This window comes from Schistocerca serialis, chromosome 7 (genome assembly GCF_023864345.2).
Source record: "Schistocerca serialis cubense isolate TAMUIC-IGC-003099 chromosome 7, iqSchSeri2.2, whole genome shotgun sequence".
In the NCBI taxonomy this organism is placed as follows: domain Eukaryota; kingdom Metazoa; phylum Arthropoda; class Insecta; order Orthoptera; family Acrididae; genus Schistocerca; species Schistocerca serialis.
In genome coordinates, this window is record NC_064644.1 from 214,003,246 (window position 1) to 214,028,765 (window position 25,520).

At 42.9% G+C, this 25,520-nt stretch overlaps 1 protein-coding gene across 1 annotated transcript in view; it reads right to left on the minus strand.

Moving 5' to 3' along the window:
* LOC126412458 (WD repeat-containing protein 48) overlaps positions 1-25,520 on the minus strand; it is a 169,623-nt gene that overhangs the window by 91,534 nt on the left and 52,569 nt on the right. The window contains exon 4 of the mRNA XM_050082066.1: positions 5,900-6,040. Coding sequence (XP_049938023.1) covers positions 5,900-6,040 — 141 coding nt within the window. The remainder of the gene's footprint in view (positions 1-5,899; positions 6,041-25,520) is intronic.

Genomic DNA, 25,520 nt, shown 5'->3' on the forward strand with positions numbered 1-25,520 from the left:
GCCGACATGAGCGACCACCTGCAGATGGGTGCACCCTGTACCCTTCATCGCATCCGGAAGGACCCTTTCCATATCTGGAATGACTCCCCTCGGTATGCACACGGAGTGCACATTGGTTTTCTTCCCCTCTCTTGCTGCCATATCCCTAAGGGGCCCCATTACGCGCCTGACGTTGGAGCTCCCGACTACCAGTAAGCCCACCCTCTGCGACCGCCCGTCTGTTTATAACAGACTCCCTACTGTTTCTAAATATGGAACATTCTTATCACATTCCACATCTGTCTCATTTTCATTTAACTTCACTCCTACTTCCATTGGAGTAGTTATGGGTTTGCAATCACTCTTTAAGACTTTTTCTGTATATGATGATTGATTTATGCTCAATTCTTGTCTCTCTTCATCCTTAGTGATCTGCATACCTAAATAACATTTAACTTCTCCCAAATCATGCACCTTAAACTTGATTTGCAAATGTTTCTTAAGAATTCTCATTTGGCTTTTGTTTTCAGTCAGGATAAAGAAGTCACTCACTCATATTACCATTACTATTATCCCTTCTCTTCTGCTTTTATGGTAAATATTGGGATCTGCCTTAGATTGCTTCATATTCATTGCTAGAATCAATGTCTACATAAAACTCTAATAACAGAGTTGATTCCAGCAATGTCCACTCTGTTTAAGTCCATGAACACTTTTTCGCAACACCAAATCTTTTCCCTTTCCAATCTGGTTTTCATGACTTCTCTTGGTGGAATGACATACATCTCCTCCTCCAATTTCCCATTTAAAAATGCTGTTTTTTACATCCATATCTTAATAAGGCATACTTGACTACAGGTGAAAAAGTTTCTTTGTAATCTACCCCTTGTTTCGGCAAATATCCTTTTATTACAAGTCGTGCTTTATATCTTGGTGATGAATTTTCAGGGCTCTTCAAAGTGAATACCCATCTTGCCTGTAATGGTTTCTTATCTGCTGGTGTATTTACCCATTCAAAGGTTTTGTACTGAGATAAAGATTCCAATTCCCTCTTCATTGCCTCTTTCCCTTTTTTAGAGTTCGGGCCGCTCATTGCTTCTTCTCCTGTTCTTGCTCATCATTAAAAGACTGGGCTGCATATGTCTCAAAATACAGATATTCTTTCAGTTTTGGTACGTGAGAAGAACACCTTACATTGTTATCTTCATTTTGTTTGTCCTCAAATTCATTGTCATCATAAATAGTCTCAATTTGCCTTTTCTGTCCTCTTCCTGTTCTTCACCTTCTCTTTCTTCACAAAAGGTTTCACTCTCGGGACTAGGTGCAGTTAACTTAGTAGTCTTGCCCTCTTCAGAGAACTTTCTATATTCAAAGTATGCTTTTAACTACCCTTTTATCCAATAGATCCATTAAACGGTAGCCCTTTGAATTCTCACAATAGTCTACAAAAAAATACTTTTTAGCTTTGGGTCCCATTTTCCTCTCTGCTGTTTTGTAATGTGCGCCACTGCATCACACCCAAAAACCCTCATATTGCTTACGTCAGGTTTCCATCCTACCCTTATCTCACAGGGGTTTCTATTCCTTAATGCTTTTGTAAATGATCTATTGTTCAAATATACGGCCATTGATACCACCCCTGCCTAAAACTCTTTTGATAATCCAACAGCAGTTATCATGCTCCTTCAACAGTGGTCCTATTAGCCCAATTTTGAGATGGACTGTACCTTATGGTAGTTTGATGCCCGATTCCCATTTTTGCCAGAAGTGTCTTCAATTGCTGGTTTATACATGCACCAAAAAAGTTTTGCATCACCCCCGGTTCCCAGAACTCCTGAAGACAGAAGTTTACTGTGGATATTGTATCACAGACACAGTCCTTTTGACTGCTCAGAAGTGCCACTAAACCGACCCAAAGATGTAAACAACCATCCATGAGCACCGCCTAATAGATGGAGGGGTCAGACAGCCCAGCAGTTCCAGTCATTCCACCTGGAGGGAGGTACATAGCTCGTGTTGTCTGTAGTTCAACCATGCCTAGATAGTCAATAGCGCGGTTTGATTGAGTCCGCATTGTTACTTTGTGCCAGGAAGGGCTCTCAACAAGGGAAGTGTCCAGGTGTCTCTGAGTGAACCAAAGCAATGTTGTTCGGATAAGGAGGAGATATAGAGACAGGAACTGTCGACGACATGCCTCGCTCAGACCGCCCAAGGGCTACTTCTGCAGTGGATGACCGCTACCTACGGATTATGGCTCGGAGGAACCCTGACAGCAATCCCACGACTTTGAATAATGCTTTTTGTGCAGCTTCAGGACGTTGTGTTATGACTCAAACTGGGAGCAATAGGCTGCATGATGCACAACTTCACTCCCAATGTCCATGCCGAGGTCCGCCTTTGCAACCACAACACCATGCAGTGCAGAACAGATGAGCCCAACAACATGCGGAATGGACTGCTCAGGATTTGCATCATGTTCTCTTTACCAATGAGTGTCACATATGCCTTCAACCAGACAATCATCGGAGACATGTTTGGAGGCAACCTGGTCAGGCTGAATGCCTTAGACATACTGTCCAGTGAGTGCAGCAAGTTGGAGGTTCCCTGCTGTTTTGGGGTGGCATTATGTGGGGCTGATGTACATTGCCGGTGGTCATGGAAGGAGCCATAACGGCTATATGATACGTGAATGCCATCCTCCAACCGATAGTGCAACCATATCGGCAGCATATTGGCGAGACATTTGTCTTCATGGACGACAATTTGTGCCCCCCATCATCTCGACAAGAGTGGCCAGCATGTTCTCCAGACATGAACCGCATAAAACATGCCTGGGATAGATTGAAAAGGGCTGTTTATGGACAACATGATCCACCAACCACTCAGAGATCTATGCTGAATCACCGTTGAAGAGTGGGACAATCTGGCCCAACAGTGCCTTGACAAACTTGTGAATAGTATGCCACGACGAATACAGGCATGCATCAATGCAAGAGGACGTGCTATGGGTATTAGAGATACCGGTGTGTACAGCAATCTGGACCACCACCTCTGCAGGTCTCGCTGTATGGTGGTACAACATGCAAATTGTGGTTTTCAAGAGCAATAAAAAGGGCAGAAATGATGTATATGTTGGTCTCTATTCCAATTTTCTGTACAGGTTCCGGAACTCCCGGAACCGAGGTGATGCAAAACTTTTTTTGATGTGTGTATATTCTCTCCCATTATCAGACTTGATGACCTTAATCTTCTTTCCTATCCACCTTTCAACCATAGTACAATATTCCTTAAAAGTGTCACTCACTTGGTCTTTGGAATTAAGGAAATGAACATGAGTATATCGTGAATAATCATCAATAAACGTACGAAAACAACGATTCCCAGCTATGGATTCGCGTACTGTCAGGTCACATACATCTGTGTGGATTAACTTTAAGACCTCTGCAGATTTACTTTTACTAGTCTTAAAAGGTAGCCTCCCTCGTTTTCCTTTTATGCACATCTCACAAGGGTCCTTGTATACACTATAATTTGGTATTTTTACCATATCCCTTATTAAAGACATACTCTTTCTATTTAGGTGTCCAAGTCTGTGGTGCCACAAAAAACTTTCCACTGAGCATATTGAATGACTAACATTTCCATGTTTGTAGTCAATGGTATCGAACTTAAAAATACCCCTTTCGTTACTTGCTGTAGTTATAACTTCACCATCTTAGTTGATTACTCTTGCTCCATGCATGTCAAAAGTGACTGTATTTCCCTTCTTGACAATTTCCCCTACAGACAGTAGGTTAGCCACAAAAATTTTTACCTAATGAACATCATGTACAGTAAGCATATTGAGTTCACCATTTACACTTACATGTTTCCCAGTCAAATGACATTGGAGCTTGCTGCCTTCAACAGTAGATATTCCCATATGAGTATTATGTACAACATCATAACGAAGAGATTTGTCTTTAACAATATGCACAGATGCACCAGAGTCTAAGATCCATTCCAGTTGATAATTAACCACATCTCCAAAAGAATAAAAACATGAGAGTGCCTTACCTTTATTACTGGTCCTTCTCTATGGGCTATAAACAACTTACATCTTTTGCTGATTGTCTGACTTTTTCTCTGCATCAAGATGCAACACGCCCCTTCTTCTGACATCTGTAGCACCGTACTGATTTCTTCCTTTTGTTTTTTGAATAAAGAGCAGATGCAGTTTCCTTCTCCAATACAAGACAGCTTGAAGTACTCTTTACATCCATAGGATTTTCACTTTAACACTGTTGCCCGTAATCGGTATACCTGAGCTTTCCAGCCCCATAATCATAAGTGCATACCTTTTGGGCAGTCCTGCCAACAGTAGTGTCTCCACCCATTCGTCAGCGATCTCAAACCCAATGTTTCTCAGTCAGTTTGATGTGGCTATTATTTTGCTGATGTATTCGTCTAGACTCTTGCATTTGTCCAGCTGAGTTGTAATTGTCCCACATAATAATCCTACTTTCCTTGCAAGACTTCCAGACTCAAATGCACTTCGTAATTTGTCCCACACTACTTTCGCTGTCGCTGCTTTTTCAACATGAACATAATTCCCCGAGTCAACCAGTAGTATCAACTTTGATTTTGCTTTCCTATCCTTACTTGAATAATTCTGATCTGTGGATTTTATTGTCCTATCCACCACATCCCACACGTCGTCCAAACATAAATAATACTCTTCTACTGCAAATTTCCATGTTGCATAGTTTTAGCGACCCGTAAGTCTTTCTATATGCAGAATTTGTGCCGTGCTGATTTTAATGGTAACTCTGATCTTTCTTGACCTATATAATAATACCGAAAAATAATACAGAAGAGTTGTATTTGTCTTGTAAGGATAACTTTTACTTCACACAAGTGCACTACTGGGAACTTTTCAAATACTTTCTCTCACTACTATATTATGGATATACTTATTCCAAATACATCACTGGGCCTGTAAACTATTAGTCAACACAGTTGAATGAGTAATAGTGAGTAAAAGGCATTTACTGCCAGCAACTATATTTGCACTTCCAGGTAAAACACATTGAACACATCAACCAAGGAACAGTACATTACACACATAAAACTCAGAGCTTACAATAGCACCAGAGGTCTATTATATTTCACATGATGCACTTTACCACCTTCTCATGTGAGATATATTGTTCACACAATTCCAACACATATGTTTCACATAGTGTATGTTACAAAGCCAGAGCTGGTGCGTGTGCGTGTGTGTGTGTGTGTGTGTGTGTGTGTGTGTGTGTGTGTGTGTGTTTTATTACATTCTTAAGAACAATAAAAAAAACTAATACTGATTATGATTAGAAAAGGCTGTTTCTGTCTGCTGGCCGTTCTGTGGTTATGGACACGAAATTTACCTGAAGGTTATTTCAGTATTTATAATGAATGTCTGAAATCCATCTGCCTGAAGCCCTCACTGCCACTGTTACTTCCACTGTGCCAACTCTTCTTCAGATTCAGCTGTAGGTTCTCACAATTAATATTCTCTCTCTGGACTCTTTCTTTTCCATGTACCTTAGCATACACCTTAAAGTTTTTTTATGGAAGCAGTAAAAAAAATAAGCCAAATTAAAGAGTTGCTGAATTAAAGAAATAAAAAGGGATTAAAACATGGGGAATTATTTAGATCAGTTTTAAGCAACTTAATTAGTTAGAAAAGAAAGCCTACCAGCAAGTATGTGCCACTGTTGCTTGCTTATTTCACCAGAGAATGTAACTTATTTCTGCCCACAAGTTAAGTCTTAGTGATAATGACGACCACGATGTGCAATTACAGACCACACGGCAAATACAGAACGAAATATATGACACACACACACACACACACACACACACACACACACACACACACACACACACACACAAATATTACCTTTAAGTTTCATTAATTTGCTGCAGGACCTTGGATCCCAAACTCTTAAGACCTTTTCTGTGCTTCCACTGACAATAATTGTTCCCGATGGGTTCATGGCAAGACTGTATATTGAATCCTTATTTCCATTCAGTGAAGAAGCTTTAAGCAAATAAATGTTTATTAGAGATGATCACAGGTATACTTTCACTAAAACTATTATAACACAAGAAATGTAACAAGGTAAGTCCAGAAAACACAATTAAAAACACACACATAAAACTGATTTACATTTTATTAAATGTGAGAAGTTAAAAGTATGTTCAGGATTTGGATATCTGCTTTTCACTGGTAGGGTGTTTCAAAAAGGACTTTACCAACTTTAAAAATTCATATAAATTTATTGAAAGAAGTATTATTTTGTAGAGAAACACATTAAGTTATTTTTACCTTAAACTAAAGATACTGTATGTGGCTTCTATTGGTTATCCTGCACACATCCCATCGCTGTAGCATTGCACGTGTCACTTGCTCAGTAGCGGTAAAAATTCTTGCTCTAAGTTCAGACAGAGAAGCCAACAAAGGAAGTACAAACACAATATCCTTGATGAATACCTCCCCCCCCCCCCAAAAAAAAAAGAGATGGAAAGAAAGAAAGACTGGAGTCAGGTCTGGGAAACATGAGGGCCATTCAATTGGTGCCTCATGGCCACTCCATTGATCTGGAAAGCGGTCACTGAGAAAATCCCGGATGACAGGCAGGTTCCGGGGTGGTGCACTATCTTGCATGAAGTAAACAGTTTGTTCTTGTTCAATCTCATCAATCTGTGGTATCAGAAATTGTTGTAACATACCCAGGTACACTATCTTGGTGATGGTTCCATCATGGAAAAAAAGGGGCTGTACACTTTGTTCTTGCTCAATGCACAAAAAACATTCAATTTAGGGCTATCATGAACATGTTGCAATGTTTGATGTGGATTTTCACTGCCCCAAATCCTACAGTTGTGTGTGTTAACCTTGCCACGCAAGTGAGAAGTCGACTCATCAGAAAAGATGATTTTGTCCAAGGAAGGCTCATCCTCATATAATCGATTTAACATATCCACACAGAAGTTCTTGTGAGCAATTTTATCAGCCTCTTTTATTGCTTGTATGATTGTCAATCTGTACAGTTTCAAAAGCAAATGGTTTCTCAACACACACCAAGCAGTCATATGTGGGATTTGCAGTTTGCGAGATGCAAGCCGGGTCGATTCCACAGAGTTGTTGACAAAACATCGTCTCACTCACTCAACGACATTGTCAGATTTGCTCGGATGACCTGATGATCTCCCAAACCTTACCAAGCACCCTGTTTCTACAAAACACTTGTGCCACACATAAATTGTAGGCCTACTAGGAGGATCTTTAACATAGACGGTACGGAAATTATGCTCAACTATTGTCGCTGACAACACACAGTTACCATGCTTGGGTCCAGTGAAGTCAGCCCTCTTTAATGCAACTGCTGCAAGCACTCCTTATGGTGCGATTCGGCACTAGCAAACTATGTGTAACAAAACATGGTGTATTTCCCTACAAACTGACATTACAAGAAACTCTGTAGGTACTATGAATTAATTTATATGAATTTTCAAATTTGTAAAGTCCTTTCTGAAACACCCTGTATTTGGCTCAGTGGCTGTGTGGTTAAGGGGCAGGTCATGGTTCCAAAGCTCTTGCACTATATCTATGGTCAGCCTTAGTATTTTTATCTGTCACTTCTCATTTCTTTCATCTCCGGTAATGTTCGTTAATGTGAAAAATACTGAGCGCAACTTGGTCTGGGACCCATGTTTAACTGACGATCCCCCTGTAACTGGCAGGGTAAATCAGGAAGGCAACAGTAAAGCACCATCAATAGCAGGCAGTGCTTATCAAAGCACTATGGTGTTCAAAACAATCTTTTAGTTTAATGCCAGCTTTACTTCTTTTTACTTAATAAATATTTCTTAACACCTATTAACTACTATCTACTGAAGGATATTTTGAAGTTTTCCACCTCGTGTGTTTTTTCTCAAGTAGGCAATTTTTTATACCTGACATGGTTGTCCTAAACTCCAGCCTTACAGGCCATCTTCAAGCTCAATCTACAGAGAAACACATCAAAAATACAACAAGATACAGACATGTAAAAATAATATTTCACAAGCTAAAATTGTACTTATATGTGTCAAAGTGTTGTACAAGTATTCTGTTAATAAATGGTGATATAGCCAATCTGAAAGCAAGCACTTAACATGTGAGCATCAGAATTAAAATCACAAAGCTTACAGTGTGCAGTGACAGTCTTCTTTATAACTAACGATATTTTATATGACACTATCTGAGCTCACTTTCATTGTTGAGCTCCAACTGTCACTTCTGCCCACACGTGAAACAGTTACAGCAAAGACACAGCAATTTGAATCAGCGTGTCCACAGAGTGATACACGAGTCAAGAGACGTAAGATATTGTATGCTATTACAAGCATAAAGTAAAAGGTCTAAATTGTAAAACCAAATGAACAGTATGCCAAGGCTTCAAATGCATCTGGAGAGTACAGGGAAATCCAGGAAAAGGGTGGAAGGAAGTCTTCATTAAATTTTGGATGTAAAAAATTTAGAAATACACATTGCAAGATGGTACATCATTAGAAATATAACCTAAGACAACGTAACTACTTAAAGGGTGTGTCACTAAAAGTGTTTGGCTCTGTAAGTTACAAATTAATAGATGATCAGAAAATTTATTGTGGTAGGTCAACACAAGAAACATTACACTTTCTGCTGACATATGAACATAGCTTATTCACGTTATTTTCCAAAGAGCAGAAACAAAGAGATAGCAATTTTTTAAATGGAATAACAGTTGTTTCTATCTCGTACTGGAATGATTGAAACCAGCTGAGTACAAATCAATTTAAATCAAATTCCTATCACATTTAGTTTAGGAGCTACACCCCTTCAAAGTTTCATGGGGGAATACCATACATACATAATACGTGACAGTGGGTGATGGATGTTCTGGCAGAAGAATGTTGATTTAAATGAGGCGTTCAAATGTGTGTTCATGTTTCTGAATGCACAATGCAATGACCCTTCTGAAGATCTGCAGACGAGACATAACAGTGCTGGTGTCATGGTGCGACATGCTTCCTCTATATGCCATTTTAGATCATCTGGGGTTATGAGCTTCAGAACAAACCTTATTCTTTAGATATCCCCCAAAAAAGAAATCTACTGGTGTTAAATCAGGCAACCATGTGGGCCACTCATGAGGACCAGTGCCCCAACCATCTTCCAGAGAATCTGTTGTTCAGTTCTTCCCCAACAGCATGCACAGAAGGGGCTGGATGACCATTGTACTGCATCAACACATGGACTCTGATGTCTACACAAACATGTTCAAGGACAACACCCAAAGTGTCGACTATAAAAGCCCGACACATCTCACCCGAAAGTTTACCTGTGAAGTAGTGTGGACCAACGATTTCTTCCCCAAGGATTCCACACCGATAATGGACCACCGACGTTGACGTTCGACAAGTCGTACCCACGAGGATTGTCTGTGGCCCAATAGTGCATGTTATGACAGGTCACTGCACCATAATTTGTGAACATGGACTCTCAGAGAAAGTAACACTCTGTAAGAACTCCAGAGTGAAATTACGCACGGCCTATTCGCAGAAAGTAACTTTTCAATTGAAACAGTTTCCATACAGCCCCTGGGTGATTAACAGACACTATGGGTGAAACTTGTGACCCTGTACTCAGCACTAATATTATGAGAAGGAAAGTTGCTACTCACCATATAGCAGAGATGCTGAGTCACAGATAGGCACAAGAAAAAGACCCTCATAATTGTAGCTTTCGGCCGTTAAGGCCTTCGTCAAAACAAACACACACACACACACACACACACACACACACAGCTGCTGTCTCAGGCAACTGAAACCACAGTTTTCCGAGACTGCAGTCATGCGTGAGAGCTGCGTTTGCGTTCGTGTGTGTGTGTGTGTGTGTGTGTGTGTGTGTGTGTGTGGAGGAGAGGAGGGGGTGACACGCGTGTATGTGTGCCTATTGTTGACGAAGGCCTTAACAGCCGAAAGCTATAATTGTGAGAGTCTTTTTGTTGTGCTTATCTGCGACTTAGTATCTCCGCTATAGGGTGAGTAGCAACTTTCCTTCTCATAATATTGTTACATTCCATCCTGGATTTTCCATTGTACAGCCACACAGACGTAAGGCCGATACCAGCAACTGCAGCAATGTCTCTTTAAGCTGACATGGGGATCATGATGTATTGCAGCTAAAACAAACTCCTTTATCTCCTCACTTCCTGCAGGTCTTTGTCTGTTATTGCTATACAATCCCAAGCTATGTGCTTTCTGTTCTGCACGTAAGAACGTAATGGCTGCCAGAGCTCTTCTCCTAGGACATCTCATGGCACATGCTATGCCTGCTTCAGTGGCACCGTGTCGGCAATCGCCAAGTGTCAGCAGCACATCAATGTTCTTTTCATTCGACATCACTACCCGTGGCCCACTGAACCCCGTTTGTTTGTGTGTGGTTTGACCTGTCATATATACAGGTGTGTATGGCGACAGTCATCAGTCTTACAGGACATCGAGAAAGCTCATCGCTCAGTGACTTTGGCGACATTACATCTCGTCCACAGCACCTTTAGAAGGTGCACTGTGTAATGTACAGTGTGGGGTATCCGTTCCTGAAACTTTGAAGGGTTGTAGCTCTCACATTAAATGTGATAGTAATGTAATTGAAGTTGAATTGTACACAGGTGGTTTAAATGATTCCAGTGCAGGATAGAAACAACTATTGCTCCATTGAAGAATAACAACACAATAAACTATGTTTATAGCTCTACAGAAAGTGTAAAGTTTCTTATATTGACATACCGCAAAAAATTTTCCCATCGCCTATTAGTATGTAAGTTACAGAGAGAAACACTTTTACTGAAACACCCTGTACACGTAACAAACAATGTTTATAGTTTATGAGTAAACTATGTTTTCTTTGGCTAGAAAGTGACTCTCATGAATGGCGATAGCTTACGAGTCAGAATAATTATTGTAATACATGACTTGCCAGATGACATAAAAATGACAAGTTGAAAAGAAAAAATAATCAATTTATATTTTAGCATCATGACATATGGTCACCTTACATAAAAGGGGCTACTAGCAGCTAATACAGCAAATAATGCATCAAGTAAAGAAAACATAAGAGCTTAAAATATGTGGTTGCCAATATTTAAGCAATGAAGAGAAGTAGTTTGCTACAGCTAAAAGAAGTCCCAAGGTATAACGTGACAGTTAAAACATTTCATCCATAAAAACAATAATTTAATGTTGTATGATGGTCTGTGAATGCCCTACTAGCAGCTATAACAATTCGGAGGGGGAGGGCGAGGGATGGGGTGGGGGGTGGGGGGAACAATTAGAAAACATAGCAAACTAAAACATATGGTTGTCAAGCAAATTAAAACATCTAATAAACTAAAAAAAATGTACAATGCAGTGAATCACATGACAGTGCTCAATAATAGGATCATGATAGAATGCAAAATAAAACGATAGACAGTTATTTGGGAAGCATAGCCTAATGTAGTCTAGGTGTGTGTGTGTGTGTGTGTGTGTGTGTGTGGGGGGGGGGGGGGGGGGGTGCACGCAGGCTAGGTCCTCAGCACCCCTTACTCACATGAAAACTAACGAATGTGGAGATGAACTAAAAGTGTTTGTACAAGCGTGCACTCGAAATGACCACACAGTCACTCTGTATCATATCACGTGCACTCTAACATGCACTAAAACCAATTGGGAGGGAAGAGAGCTAGTCAAGAAATTAAAACACAGAGAGAACAAAACACAGAAGAACTGAAATAAAAGCACAGGGAAAAGTGACTGGCTGACCACTTATAAAAAACTAGTGTGAGCCAGCCACCCTTTGACACATTAAGGACATCTTGTAAGGAGTCCGTAGGCCCTTACTATAAATTTGCACTCGGCACAGGTCAATAGGGCGAACAATCGATAGTGTCGTGTTGCGAGAGCGAATGTGGAGTTGAGCGAGTGCCATGTTGCAGGTAGAGGTGTGTGGAGGTCTTTGTCGAAATAGAAGGCTTTAACGGAGAAGGGAGTTGCCATCGCCGTGGTTAGACCCCTTTGTACTAGAATAATACCGGGAAGGTGAAGAAGTATTATTACGAAAGTGATCAGTGACGATAATGGAAAATGAAGAAGCCTGTGCTGAGATTAGCCGTAATTAGACATGTATGATGAAGGCAGTGGCTTTCTCCCTTTTTTGTGTTTTTGAGACGAATATAGGTTCGTAATTAGTGAAACTGTGTTGGTGTTTTTCTTGTTACCAGACATTTCATTATTACAGTATTGAACAGGACAAACTGGAAAGTAACAACTTCCGTAGCAGTCAATTCCGATTACCAGCCCCATTAGGTACACGGTCATATTAATAATAAATATTGGGCTGCTATTCGATCAGATCGGGTCGGGACACAACGGAGGTGTTACAATCTCCCAAAAATCTTGTTAAAACGTTGGACAACTCACAAAACTTTAAAACCCTAACTGCACTCGTTTGATCAATACATAAAATAGACAACAGATCTGCTGGCCAATCCGCCACAGTCCGCTGGTCGACAAATAAAATGCAGTCCTATAAAATGTGGTGCACCGTGATCTGCATGCCACAAGCACCACACATTGGAGGGTCCTCTCGCCGGAGTAAGAATCCGTGTATCATAGGACCGTGACCTATATGAAGATGAGTAAGAAGGACCTCATCCCGGCAACATGGCTGGAAGGAAGTACTACATGGCTGAGTTGTGGGCTTGATGACATGGAGCTTGTTATCTGCCAGCCACTCGTCTTCCCATCAACACATGACTTTGTACCTCAACAGCTAGGTGATAGCATGCAGGGGTATAATACACTGAAATACCAGAGGATCACGACATGCCTCCTTGGCTGCTCGATCCATCCTTTCATTCCCACAGTTCCAAATTGCACAGGTAACCAGCAGAATGACACCTCCTTCCCCAGTCGTAGTTGTAGGAGGGCATCCTGAATATTCTGGGTTACTGAATCTGCTAGGTATAAACAATGGAGAGAGAATCTGAGAAACGAGAAATCTAACACAGGCAGAACGTCTCATCTGCTCCAGTGCTCGCAAGATTGCATATAATTCTGCGTCGAAGACGGTAAATTCTGGAGGCAGACTGACCTTGAGGACATGATCCGGGAAAACAACAGAGCAACCAACAGAGTCCTCTTGTTAAAACCCAAAATAATAATAATAATAATAATAATAATAATAATAATAATACATGGTAATGGTACCCACATAAAATATCAGAGAATATCACATTAAAAACAGAAGCAGGAGTGCTATCTCTCTCGAACTGCACCAAATCTAAATCCACTCTGAGCCTCTCCTGTAACCAGGGCAGCAGGCGGTTAAAACCCTAGATTTGGGTTCGTACTGGCTCCACACGAAGTGACTCCAGCACAGATTACACGCAGATCCCAAATTGCATCGTGGCTCGTGGACACTTGGAAAAAAGGCATTCCAGAGGTGGACGAGCAGCAGTATGGTGTGCAGGTGAAGTTGGAGATGCAAGGAACTTAAACGGTTGATGCACCAGGAGGGTCTGGCACCAGATGGTAAGTAGCGGTTTCCCTGCTTCAGCACAGATGCCAGGCATGGGACTGGTCTGATGAGCACTCGTGGCCCGCCGAATTCCCTCAAGATGGACAGTGTCAATGAGAAACAAGTAAGAGAGCCTCATTGACCTATACACCGTGTAACCATAGTCCAGCTGCAAATGCACAAAAGCCTGATAAAACTGAAGGAGACACACCCTGTCCACTCCCCAAGACAACTGGCTAATGCACTTGATGTTCAGTGCCTTTGGGGTTCTGGCTTTCGGGTCTCGCAGGTGTGGTAACCATGACAATCGGGAGCCAAAAACAAGGCCCACAAACCACACTGTGTCTCTAAAATGAAGGATGGTGTCCCTCATATTCAAAGCAGGCAAATTAAAAAGATGACGAGAATGATTAAAATAAATACATGCACACTTACCTGCAGAAAACTGGAAACCCACCTCTACAGCCCATTCCTCTAACCTCCACATTGTAAGTTACAACTGATGGCTCATGGTTGCAACACTGGAGGAGGAACAGAAAACAGCAAAATCGTCTACAAATAAGGAGCACTGTACAGGACTCCTTACTGTAGATGTCATACTGTTGATGGCTATAGCAAAGAGCGTAACACTTAAAACACTGCCCTGAGGAACAGTATTCTTCTGCTCAAATCGATAAGACAGTGCATGACCAACCCAGGTGCTAAAAATTCGCTGAGACAGGAAAGACCATATGAAGATGGGGAGGTGGCCGCGAAAGCCCTGTTGATGCAGTTGTGCGAGAACACAGTGTCTCCAAGAAACATCATATGCCTTATTTATATTGAAGAATACGCCAATACAGTGATGCTTATGGAGGGAATCCTGCTGAATAGTCACTTCTAGGAGGGTCAGATTGTCGACAGTGGACCGAAATCTTCAGAACCTACACTGAGAGTGGCTAAGGAGTTCCCTGGTCTCTGACAACCAGACCAGACGATGGCTAACCATTCGCTCCAGGGTCTTTCCTATACAGCTCGTTAAGGCGGTACTCTGATAACTACTGGGACATATGTAGTCCTTTCCTGGTTTGAGGAAAGAAACAGAATTGCCTCACTCCACGAATTGGGGAAGTTGCCTGTCTGCCATATTAGATTAAAACATTCGAGGAGGATTTCCTTTCATGCCACTGGAAAATGTCAAAGCATGCAGTACCGGATTTGGTCATGACTGGGTGCAGTAACACGGATCTCAGTCAGTGCTGATTTGAGCTCCCACATGGAGAAAGGGGAGTCGTAGGCCTCAGAACTGTTGAACCTGAAGTCCAACTTTTCGTTCTCTACAGTCGTACGATAGTGACGAAACACTGCATCCTGGCTTGCACTGGCGGTAGTTTGTGCAAAATGTTCGGCCAGCATCTGAACAATGTCTCTGGGTGTTGTTTGGAGGCACCTCTGTTTCAGCACTGCTGCTATCGGTAAACAGCTGCGTTTACGGTAAATCCCAGGATGGCTTCCCATACTTTTATAGAAGTGGAATAACTGATGGAGTGCAGGAATGCTTGCCATGACCTTTTCTTACTCTCGCTAATGACGTGTCGAGCCTTGGCCCTCGCAACTCGAAAAGCCCTAAGGTCGTCTGCTATTGGTCGGCATTTAAAATGCCGAAGAGCTGCATGCCTTTCCCAGATCGCAGAACGGCACTCATCCGTCCATCAAGGTACTGGTTGCCTCCTAAGGTGACTTTGGGATGAAAAGGTCAGCATCACGATGGATCACTCGTGTGATGTGGTCCACCCATCCTTGGATGCTGTTGCCGTATTCAAACACAGCCAGCCAGCTGAAACGCATCCAGTTAGCCCTGCTGAGCATCCGTTTTGGGGGCTTAACTTCAGGTGGCGAGCCATTTAGTAGGTGAAGGCACATTGGGAAGTGGTCACTGGAATGCAGGTCGTCAATGACCTCCCACTCAACAGTCAGCGAGGGCGGGAGAACAGAAAGAGAAGTCAATGGTTGAAAATGACTGGTAGCAGTAGAGAAATGTGTATAAGTACCGGTGTTGAGGATGCACAGCTCGTGAGACATCATGATGCCATCCAATACCCGACCCCGAGGGCTAGTATTGGTCAAGCCCCACAGGACATGATGGGCATTGAAATCTCCCTAGAGGAGGAACAGTCACAGGAGTTTTGCAATAAGATCCATGAGAGCCTCAGAGTCTAGTGCATCTTGCAGAGGTAATTACAGTGAGCAGTGATCCTTCAACACACATGAATTTGAACTGCAATTGCTTGTAGGTAAGTAACCAAGGGGAGAACAGAGGAGTGGTGCGCATTAGTAACAAACACTGTGACACCTCCCTTGGCCCTTTCCCCCATAGGTCATCCTTGTGGTATAGCGTATATCCCTGTAGCATATGGACATCTGTATCTTTAAAATATGTTTCTTGTAAACAAAAACACAAGGAACATGCCACACGAGTTCTGAACCCATTCATGTTCCACTGTAGTATGAAAGCCATATCACTGGTACCATGTCATTGGTACAGTTTTAATTTACCTCTATCTTTGCACTGGGGAGATGAAGCACTTGGAGAGTGAGGGGGAAGGGAGGGACTGCCTAGAGCCAAGGCATCTGACTCCACCATATCTTCCTCATCAGATGGGAAATAATGATGTCTGACTGCAATCAGGAAAGCTTTTGATCTGAACATTGCGAGCCTTTCCCTGCACCCTGTCCCTTCCAAGGATGGGAGGGAAGGGGCGTTGAGAGGCACTCTGCTTTACTTGTACCTTATGGATGCTCACTGTGGAATTGTTGTTGGTCTTTCTTGGTGCAGCTGCCTGGATTGCATCATCCTTACTCTTTTTTCCTTGACATGTACATGTGCAAGTAAAGGTGCTTGTGGTGGATACAGGCACACTAGGTGTCGTCTGTGTCAAGCCTTGTGAATAGGTTTCTGCACCATGGAATATGGGGTGGTGAAGACAGCGGGGTTTCATCGCCTTATATTCTTTTTTGGCTTCGGCATAGGGGATCTGCTTGGTCCCTTATCTCCGGTATTTTGCGTTCTTCAGCAAAAACAGGGCAGTCTCGGCTCCAGACTGGGTGGTTCCCAGAGCAGTTGATGCAGATCGCCAGATGTGGGTAGTCAGTCCCAGAGTCATGAGTGGCTTTTCCACAGTTCTCACAGATCGCTTCACCTCCACAGCTCATGGTTGTATGCCTGAAATGCTGGCATTTATAGCACTGCATAGGGTTTGGACTGTAAGGCCGAACATTAAGTTGAAGGAACCCTGCCATTAGATGTTCTGGCAGTGTCAGAGAATTGATTGTGACAATGAAACTGGCAGTCTTTTCAGTTGCTCTATTATTACTGCATGCTCGTTGCTCCACGTTGACTATTCCATGGGATGCCCTTTCTTGCTTCAGTTCTGCTACGTCCATGTTTGATATCTCGGCATGTGGCAACGTCCTTACTAGAATTGAGAGAGGTGTGCATCTCAACAATGATAAGATATGATAAGATAGCCACCCAGTTTCTGCGATTTCTTAAGAAGGTGTACCTGCTTTGACCTATTAATTTCGACCAACAATGAGCCATTACGCAATCATTTTACAGATTTTAATGTTTCATCAACACCTTCCAGACCCTTCTGGATATAAAAGGGGGACACTTTTTCAAATGCTCCCTCCTTTCTTTTTATCACTAGGCACACATTGTTATTCATGACTCCATGATCCCTGTTACTGCAGTCCAAAGTATTATTATTATCAGGAGGTCTAGCCTCTCTCAATCTTTTGGATGAATGGGTGTGAATACTCCCAGGCAGTACACCCTTCCTGCTGGGAGGAGAAGAAGATGATTTCAAGGGTTCCATCACAGTCCCACGAGCAGCTAGGGAAATAAGGGTCCACTCAGACAGACCCATGAGTGCCTAAGTAAGCCTTATACAACTGAGGTGCGGCAGGTTCCCTGAGGTTGCCCGCTAATGACTGCTTCACCTCAACAGGCATATATCCCATCAATGCGTAGCACACGTTGAGATTGAGGAGTTTTTTATAGAAGTTTATTCTGTCCTCACGATCCGGGCGGTTAAGCCACGACAAAGTGCGGTGGTTGCTGAAGCATGCCCAGAGCTTACAGTGACAGAGGATTTGTGGTGCTTACTGCTACCCAGCTCAGGAACCCTGGGGTTGCCAAGCCCATACCCAGCAAATCGATGCTGAGTCCTAGAGGGCCTGAGGTAGTCTTATATTAACTGTTCTGCCAGTGGCAAAAAATGAAAGAGGGGGGAGGGGCTAGGGGGCTACTCAATCATAGTGCGAAACAAGAGGTAACATATGAGAGGTGTTATTACATAAAAGAATAAAAATTAGAAATATAACTATATTTTATTTAACATACTGACATCAGACAATTTATAACATACAGTGTTACAGGCACTAAATACCACATACACAGGCCTCTGAAAAACTACATATATATGTGACAAATGTCATTTGCGTCAGCTTGAAGGTGACACTTCATGACTGAGGACAGCTAACACTCAGACTCTGAACTGTTATTGCAATATATGGTTTTGACAGACCTAATGCAGTCTTTCTTAGAAGGTGCTACTAGCAACAAAAATATGGCAAGTGAGGCATCAAGAAAAATAAATATAACTGAAACTTCCTGGCAGATTAAAACTGCGTGCCAGACCGAGACGAACTCGGGATCTTTACCTTTCGCGAGCAAGTGCTCTACCACTTGCCTGCGAAAGGCAAAGGCCCAGAGTTCGAGTCTCGGTCCGGCACGCAGTTTTAATCTGCCAGGAAGTTTCATATAAGCACACACTCCACTGTAGAGTGAATATTTATTCTATAAATATAACTGCCTAAAATATGAGTTTGTCAATTTTCAAAATGTGAAGAAAGGCTGTCTGGTATAGCAAAAGTGAGTGAGTGGATGTAATGCTCAGAGAATGGTATAATAAATAACATAATAAAATTATGCCTATTCTCTTGTCACTGTCTGATGAAGTCTTACATAAAGTGCTACAGATGACTAAAAAGGAGGCAGTAAGACATCAATTAAAAAACATAGCAAGTTCATCATAGGGTTTTTAATAAATTAAAAAACATTAGTTATAAAGATGACTATTACTGCACACAGTAAGGTTTATGGTTTTAATTCTGATGCTTGCACATTACGTGCTCACTTTCAGATCAGCTATATCACCATTCATTAACAGGATACTTGTACAACACGTCGTCACCTCTAAGTACAATTTTAGTCAACTGTAAAATATTATTTTTGCATGTCATTAAGCCAAACTTATACTTTGATCTGTTTCTTTGTATATTGAGTTTGAAGATTGCCTGTAAGGCCACAATTGGACAACAGTGCCACGTGTAATAAATTGAGTACTAATGAAAAAAGGAGGATGCTAAGTTCACCGGACTTGGATACGATGTGACGTCATTATGACGTATACACGCTACATCGAAAACGACAGAAACCGTATATCAACTATTCGACTTTTGTGAACTTTCGAGAGGTTGTGACAGGGTAGCACTGTGCTCTGCACCATTCGTTTGTGAACAGTGGACTCTAAAGCTGAACTGAGTATATGATGACCTAACACATTGGTTCTCCGAGTAAGAGATCTTTACTGTTGCCATCTTCTGCAAGCTGCATCCGGCAAAAGTAACGAGACTTCTGCATAGTTTAAGGTATCTGCTCATGTTGTGATGCAATTCTTATTTTGCATAATCTTGTCTTAGCTAATTATACTGCTGACATAAACCACACTGACATGGCCAGGTACATGCTAAAACTATTGTGGTTGTATACATGACATAATAAACAGTACGTCTGGTTTATCATACCACCGTGGAATGCTTTGACACTGCATTCAATTATTTCATACGTCAATCAGTACTAGACACTAACCTTTGGTTAAGATTACATTGAGAAATCCACTTCCCCTCGTATTTCATCTCCGGTCGACGATTTTTCTTCAACAATGGCTCATATTTTTCTTTTTAAGTTCGAAATTCAATCATTCTACACACCAGTCATTACTGGACGCTAAGGAACCTGTATCTGCGGTCCGAGTGTAAAATTACTTGGAATTATGGTTGATAAAAGACTATCTTGGGATGGACATATAAATTACTTAGCTAACAAACGTGCACGAGTTCTCTTTCAGCTATATAAATTAAGAAAAAAGTCAGCAAGAGTATGCTGCTACAATCTAATATGTACTGACAAGACAAATTGTATGAAACCATACAAAACTGTTGATAGTAAATAAATATAATTTTCGGCGTAAGCATTCAATACAACAGTCACACAATCTAATCTGGTCGGCACATAAGAAGACTTCACTTTTTTACGAAACATGTTGTCCGTGGTGTTTTCAAGGCCGCGGTCAGGAATATTTCTACTAATATCCAGCTCTTTTATTCTGGCGAAATACATATACGCTGCCACACTGAGCTGTTTTCAGAATCACACTTGTCAAAACAAACCACTAGCAGACGACAGTTTAGTATCTCGAACGTTCGTAAAAGTCGATAGGTGTGTTAATCGAATAAAGCGTATATACGTCATAATGACGTCAAATCATATCCAGGTTGGGTGAACTTAGCATCCTCCATGAAAAAACAGCCTAGGTAGAATACTTCAACATGTCCTTTGACAAACATGTGGCTGTGGTGGCCCCCCATGAGGAAAATGATACTACCTATTACTTAGATATGCTGAAGAGGAATTTCTTTAATGACAATATGGAGTTGGATAGAAATCATAAGGAGAAAGAATAAATCATGATACCTTACACTTATTAGTATTTTATGAGTGTGTTGTCAGGGATTAAATTACAGTTCTAAACTAACACAATGACTGCCCATGCCACACTGGGACACAACATGGAGCTTCATAATGTGTTGGTCATGGACTAGATTGATGGGGTTAAAGGGACCAAACTATGAGGTCGTCAATCCCTCCATCCTATATGCATCAAGTTGGGAAGAGCCATCAGAGAGGAAGGATTCAGAAGACAAAACCTGATGAACTCGATTGTAACCAAGAATCAATAAAACCAAGAGACTGGCACAAGTAGAAGGGAAAGAGGGGTAAAAGGGTGAAGGTGGGCAAAGAGCTCTGCCCAGGAAGCAGCTGGAGGCCCCCAGGACGTGTTATGTGATGAAAGGCACACACTCTGCATCTGAGCAGTGTTTCTACACCCTCCATTACCACAGGAAAACTAGCAACTTGGACAAGTTGATAAAATCTCAGGAAAGAGACTGATGGCAATGAAACAGTACACAATGACATGTGTAAAAGAATAAAAAGAATTAAAGAGGTGGGAAGGGCAGGAGCCATGCTCGACTACCAATCAAGGGCAGCCATGGACCCTGGTTCGGAGCAGGCGGTTTACAAAGCCAAACAGCCCACCCTCAGAAAGAGGGGTAGAAACCACCTTCTTGGGTAAAACATAAAACCTGATTAGCGACTTTGGTGTCATCTGCTACCACCAAAGGCAAAGAATCAACAAGTTTAAGGTTTTACTGTAAGGTGGCAAATTAGGGCCAACATCAGATGTCATCACATCACAGTGGGATGGATCCTCAAATCGTGGTATGTCACCATGGGCCAATGTGAAGCTTACAGAACTGTAGATTCCCTGCAAGAAGGAAGAAGGGAAATCTGACATGATTTGCAGTCCTCTCTACTGCTCACAATTTGTTCGGAAAAACCAAGCACACCGAACCATGTTTCAAGCCCCCAACACCTGATGGCATAAAGTTGACTGAAGGTCCAGTTTTGTTATCTCCATCTCGAAAGACAGCAGCCTGCTAGCAAACTTCCCCAATTGGTCAGCATGTTCATTCCCTGACCCAACATCCAGCTTGATGGAGGACAGAAAGGAGATCCTGGACTGTCACAATGAATGGGTCTCAAGGGTAGCATTGGTCAATAGCCTGAAGGCTACTTCGGCAGTCATTACCGATTAAGAAAATCTGATCAGTGCAATAACAAACATAACTGAAAGCAGAATAATTGGCTACCAATTCAGTTGTGAATACACTGCACCTGTTCAGCAGGGAGCATAGTTCACAGCACCTTGCATGTGTGAAGGCAAAATCAATTCGTCCGTTTACCACAGAGCCATCAGTGTATGAAATGAATCAAGGATAGCAAGGAACAGGTGGCAAAAAACATGGAGTCAACAGAGTCTTTTGGTCCAAAGGGTGGGCTGAGACAGACCTGAGAAGGGAGTACACACCATGGGGGCACAGGCAGATTGCACCCTGATAAGAGGCAACTGTGAGGGTGTTGGAGTTTAGAGCAGAGACGTAGGTGAACTGTGATCGTGCCTTCAGTCCTGGGCCACTGTAGTTTTATTTTGTTTTAGGGTGCAAAAACACTGGGGTCATATGCGCCCATGTCAAAGTTACAGAACACAAAAACAAAGAGGAGTAAACTGGGGGGGGGGGGGGGGGGCATTTACCAAATAATGATAGCTAAAAAGGCAGTGCCCAATACACAACCATATTATAATGACTTCATTCTGGTAGGAGGGCCGAGATGCTGTTGTCCAAGCCGCTGGAAGAGGCTTAATAATCCTGAGCTTATTCCCTTGAAGGGAAGGCCAATGGCGATGCCAGAGGAACACCACCAGCTGACGGATGGCAACACAGAGATCTTTGGAGGTAATATAAGAACTAGTGGGCTGAGGCATGAGGACTGCAGCCTTGGCAGCAGCGTCAGCAGCCTCGTTTCCTGTCAGGCCAACATGACCATGAACTCATAAGAACAACACAGTGGCTCCATCAAGAGTGAGCAAGTGACAGTTTTCCTGAACCAGTTGCACTAAGGGATGGGCGGTGTACAGCACACATAAACTTTAAAGGACGCTGAGAAAGTCTGAGCAGAGGACACAATTAAAAAGTCTGTGTCGCTGGGTGTACTTCATACCCAATACAGGGCGAAGTGCTCTGCTGTAAATACTGAACAGTGTTCTGGAAGCCGACACCAAAAAGCATCAGCGCCAATGACGAAGGCACACATGACACCACGGTCAGTCCAAGAGCCGTCAGTGCACACAAAGGTACAATCGTGAAATTTCACACGAAGGCTGTGAAACTGAAGGTGATAGAGCAAGGCTGAAGTAGTGTCCTTGGGAAGTGAATGAAGGCCGAGGTTAACATAAGGGCCACTTCGCTAAACCAAGGTGGTGAAGCGTTCAAACCCACCGGAAAAGTTGCAGGTAGTGTGAAGTTAAGCTGCTGAAGCAACCGCTGAAAGCGGACTCGATTCCAGGAGCTAACAGATAAGAGGGACCTGCTCTATCCTGGTGACCAAAGGAATCATCGAAGGAGGAGGCATAGTTTGGGTGGCCACACATGGCAGACAAACGGCATGCATACCTGCTGAGGAGAAAGTCACGGCACTAGGACCCTGGTAGTTCAGCAGCTTCAGTATACAAACTGTCCACCAGGCTAGTGTAAAAGGCGCCAGTGGCCAAACGGATGCCAAAATGGTGGATAGTGTTGAGACGGTGTAAGAGGGATGGATGTGTAGACGCATAAACAAAGCACCCATAGTCAAGTTTTGAACGGACAAGGGACCGGTAAAAACGGAGGAGGGTGGTTCGATAGGCACCCCAGGAAGTACCATTGAGGACACGTAGGACATTGAGGGACCGTATACAAAGGGGTGCAGGTAAGTCACATGGGGGGACTAAGAGCGTTTCCTATTGAGCATGAGTCCCAGGAATTTCGTAGTTTCAATGAATAGAGGAGCAACAGGCCCAAGATGTAAAGATGGTGGGAGAAAAAAAAAAGACAGTTTTATCAGTGGAGGAGTAAATACAATCAAGACATGGCTGAAGACACTGCTACATTGATTGTGAAGATGATTGGCTTATTGCGAGAAAATCCCCCACGATTGCCAGCATCTCCGATGGTGCTCTCCTTCCAACTGGGGGCGCACTCACCTTAGGTGATTGTTCACACCTCATGTCACACCTTCCGAACACCTGACAAGAGGGACAAATCAGCAATTTGGGAGGTTGCAGCTCAGGCAATCATCCCTCTCTGGGCCTGGCCTGTACCAGGGGGTACGTGGGAACACTACCTGTTGACCCAGGGCTGGGAATTGAGTGTTACCCAGTCACCTGTTACGCATCAGACACACGGTCTAGCCTTCAGGAACGCACAGGGGGGAAGAAGAAAAAGAGGAACCTCAAATGCCAAAGCGGATGAACGAGAGGAGAAGGGAAACAAAGAAAGGAAGAGGGAATAAAAAACAGTGGTAAGATTGTTCTTATGTCAGTGACAGACAATGTGGAACATTCCCAATAACACCCCAGACATGTTCCCCAAAGACAGGGGAAAAAGAATAGAAAGAGGATAAAGATGCAGCACGCAAGGAAAAAGATGCTGCATATGTAGGGGCTCTGTGATGGCCAAGCAGTGGCCACTGCTGTGTGAGGTGGATCTCCATATCAGGAAAAAAAAGGGCACAGTATTTCAAATACTCAGGGGAGCAGGAAGTGTGTATCACTCAGCAGCAGTTGTTGGCACCTGATCTGTACTGGAGAGTCCCCAGCCTCCACAAGTAGCCTGTTCACAGTTCTGATCCAAAAGCCACCTTTTGCAAGTTGGACTTCACAATGCTATACCGGGTCCAGCATCTGCAATGATGAAGGCAATAGCAAGCCACATGACAGACTCCCATAATCAAGACAGGACGGATCAGCGCTCTGTAAAGGCACATTAGAGTACAGCTGTTTGCATCTCAGCTTGTGTTGCTGAGACAGTGAAGAGTGTTGAGGTTTGACCAGCATATCTGCTTAAGTTGGCGAAGATGGGGAAGCCACATCAACCAGGCATTAAAGACTAGTCCCAGAAAGTGACAAACAGCAATAAGGTGTTGACGCTGGGCAAAAGCTGACTGGATAGTAGACTTCAGGCAGACCAAATACTCACCCTTAGAACAGCCATGATGAAAACTGTCCTGGGACAGGGCCAAATGACCCCAAGATTCAAGATACCAACACAGCCACTGGCTCATCATACATTTGAGCAACTTGCAGGGAACATCAGTGAGACTAATTGGGCCATAGCCGTCCATCTAAGGGGCTATCTACCTGGCTTCAGTAGCATCATGACACTTTCTCACCATTGAGATAGGAACTCACTCCCACTCCAGCGATGTTGGCAATCCACTGATGTGACCATTTGGCTGTGGAAGCAGTCTGGCCCTGGAGCCTTGTCAGGGCAAAGGGATAGGGCACTGAGGAATCACAGTCACTGTACAGAGCATTATATGGCTCCAAGTGATTTGTAGTGAAAGGTAAGCAAATTTGCTCCACCTGTTATTTGACAGCAAAAAATGACGGTTAATAATTCTCAGACGCACAGGCTCAAGCATAATGCAGAGAAAAATGTTCGGCAACAGCATTTGGGTCAGTGGGGAGACACCATGTACATCTGTGAGGGTTGATGTCTGTGGTGGCATCGAACATTTGCCTAAACCAGTGAAGAAATGGTACACAGTCCAATGATAGTGGCATACCATTTCCAGAAATGTTATTTCTATCATTTTAGGTGGTGGACCTGGGCATGGCACCATTTACAGGCAATGAGTTGCTCCATAGAATGGCTGGGGTTGTGCTCTGGATAGCCACATTGATACGTCCACATGGCAGCATGCTAAGGACAATGGCAGAGGCAAAAGCATCCCAGTTGAGAGTCCCATCTGGGTGGACGCCCAGGTGAGTGATGCTGAGGAAGAGACATGACAATCAGAAAGTGACCAGTGTCACACATGTCATCATTGAGTCTTCAAAGGATGGAAGGGGGGAGACCGGTGTGGCAAATGGAAAAGTGAAGATCTGAATTTGACTCATATGCCAAGATGTATGGGGCACCGGTATTTAAGAGACAAAGAACGAGT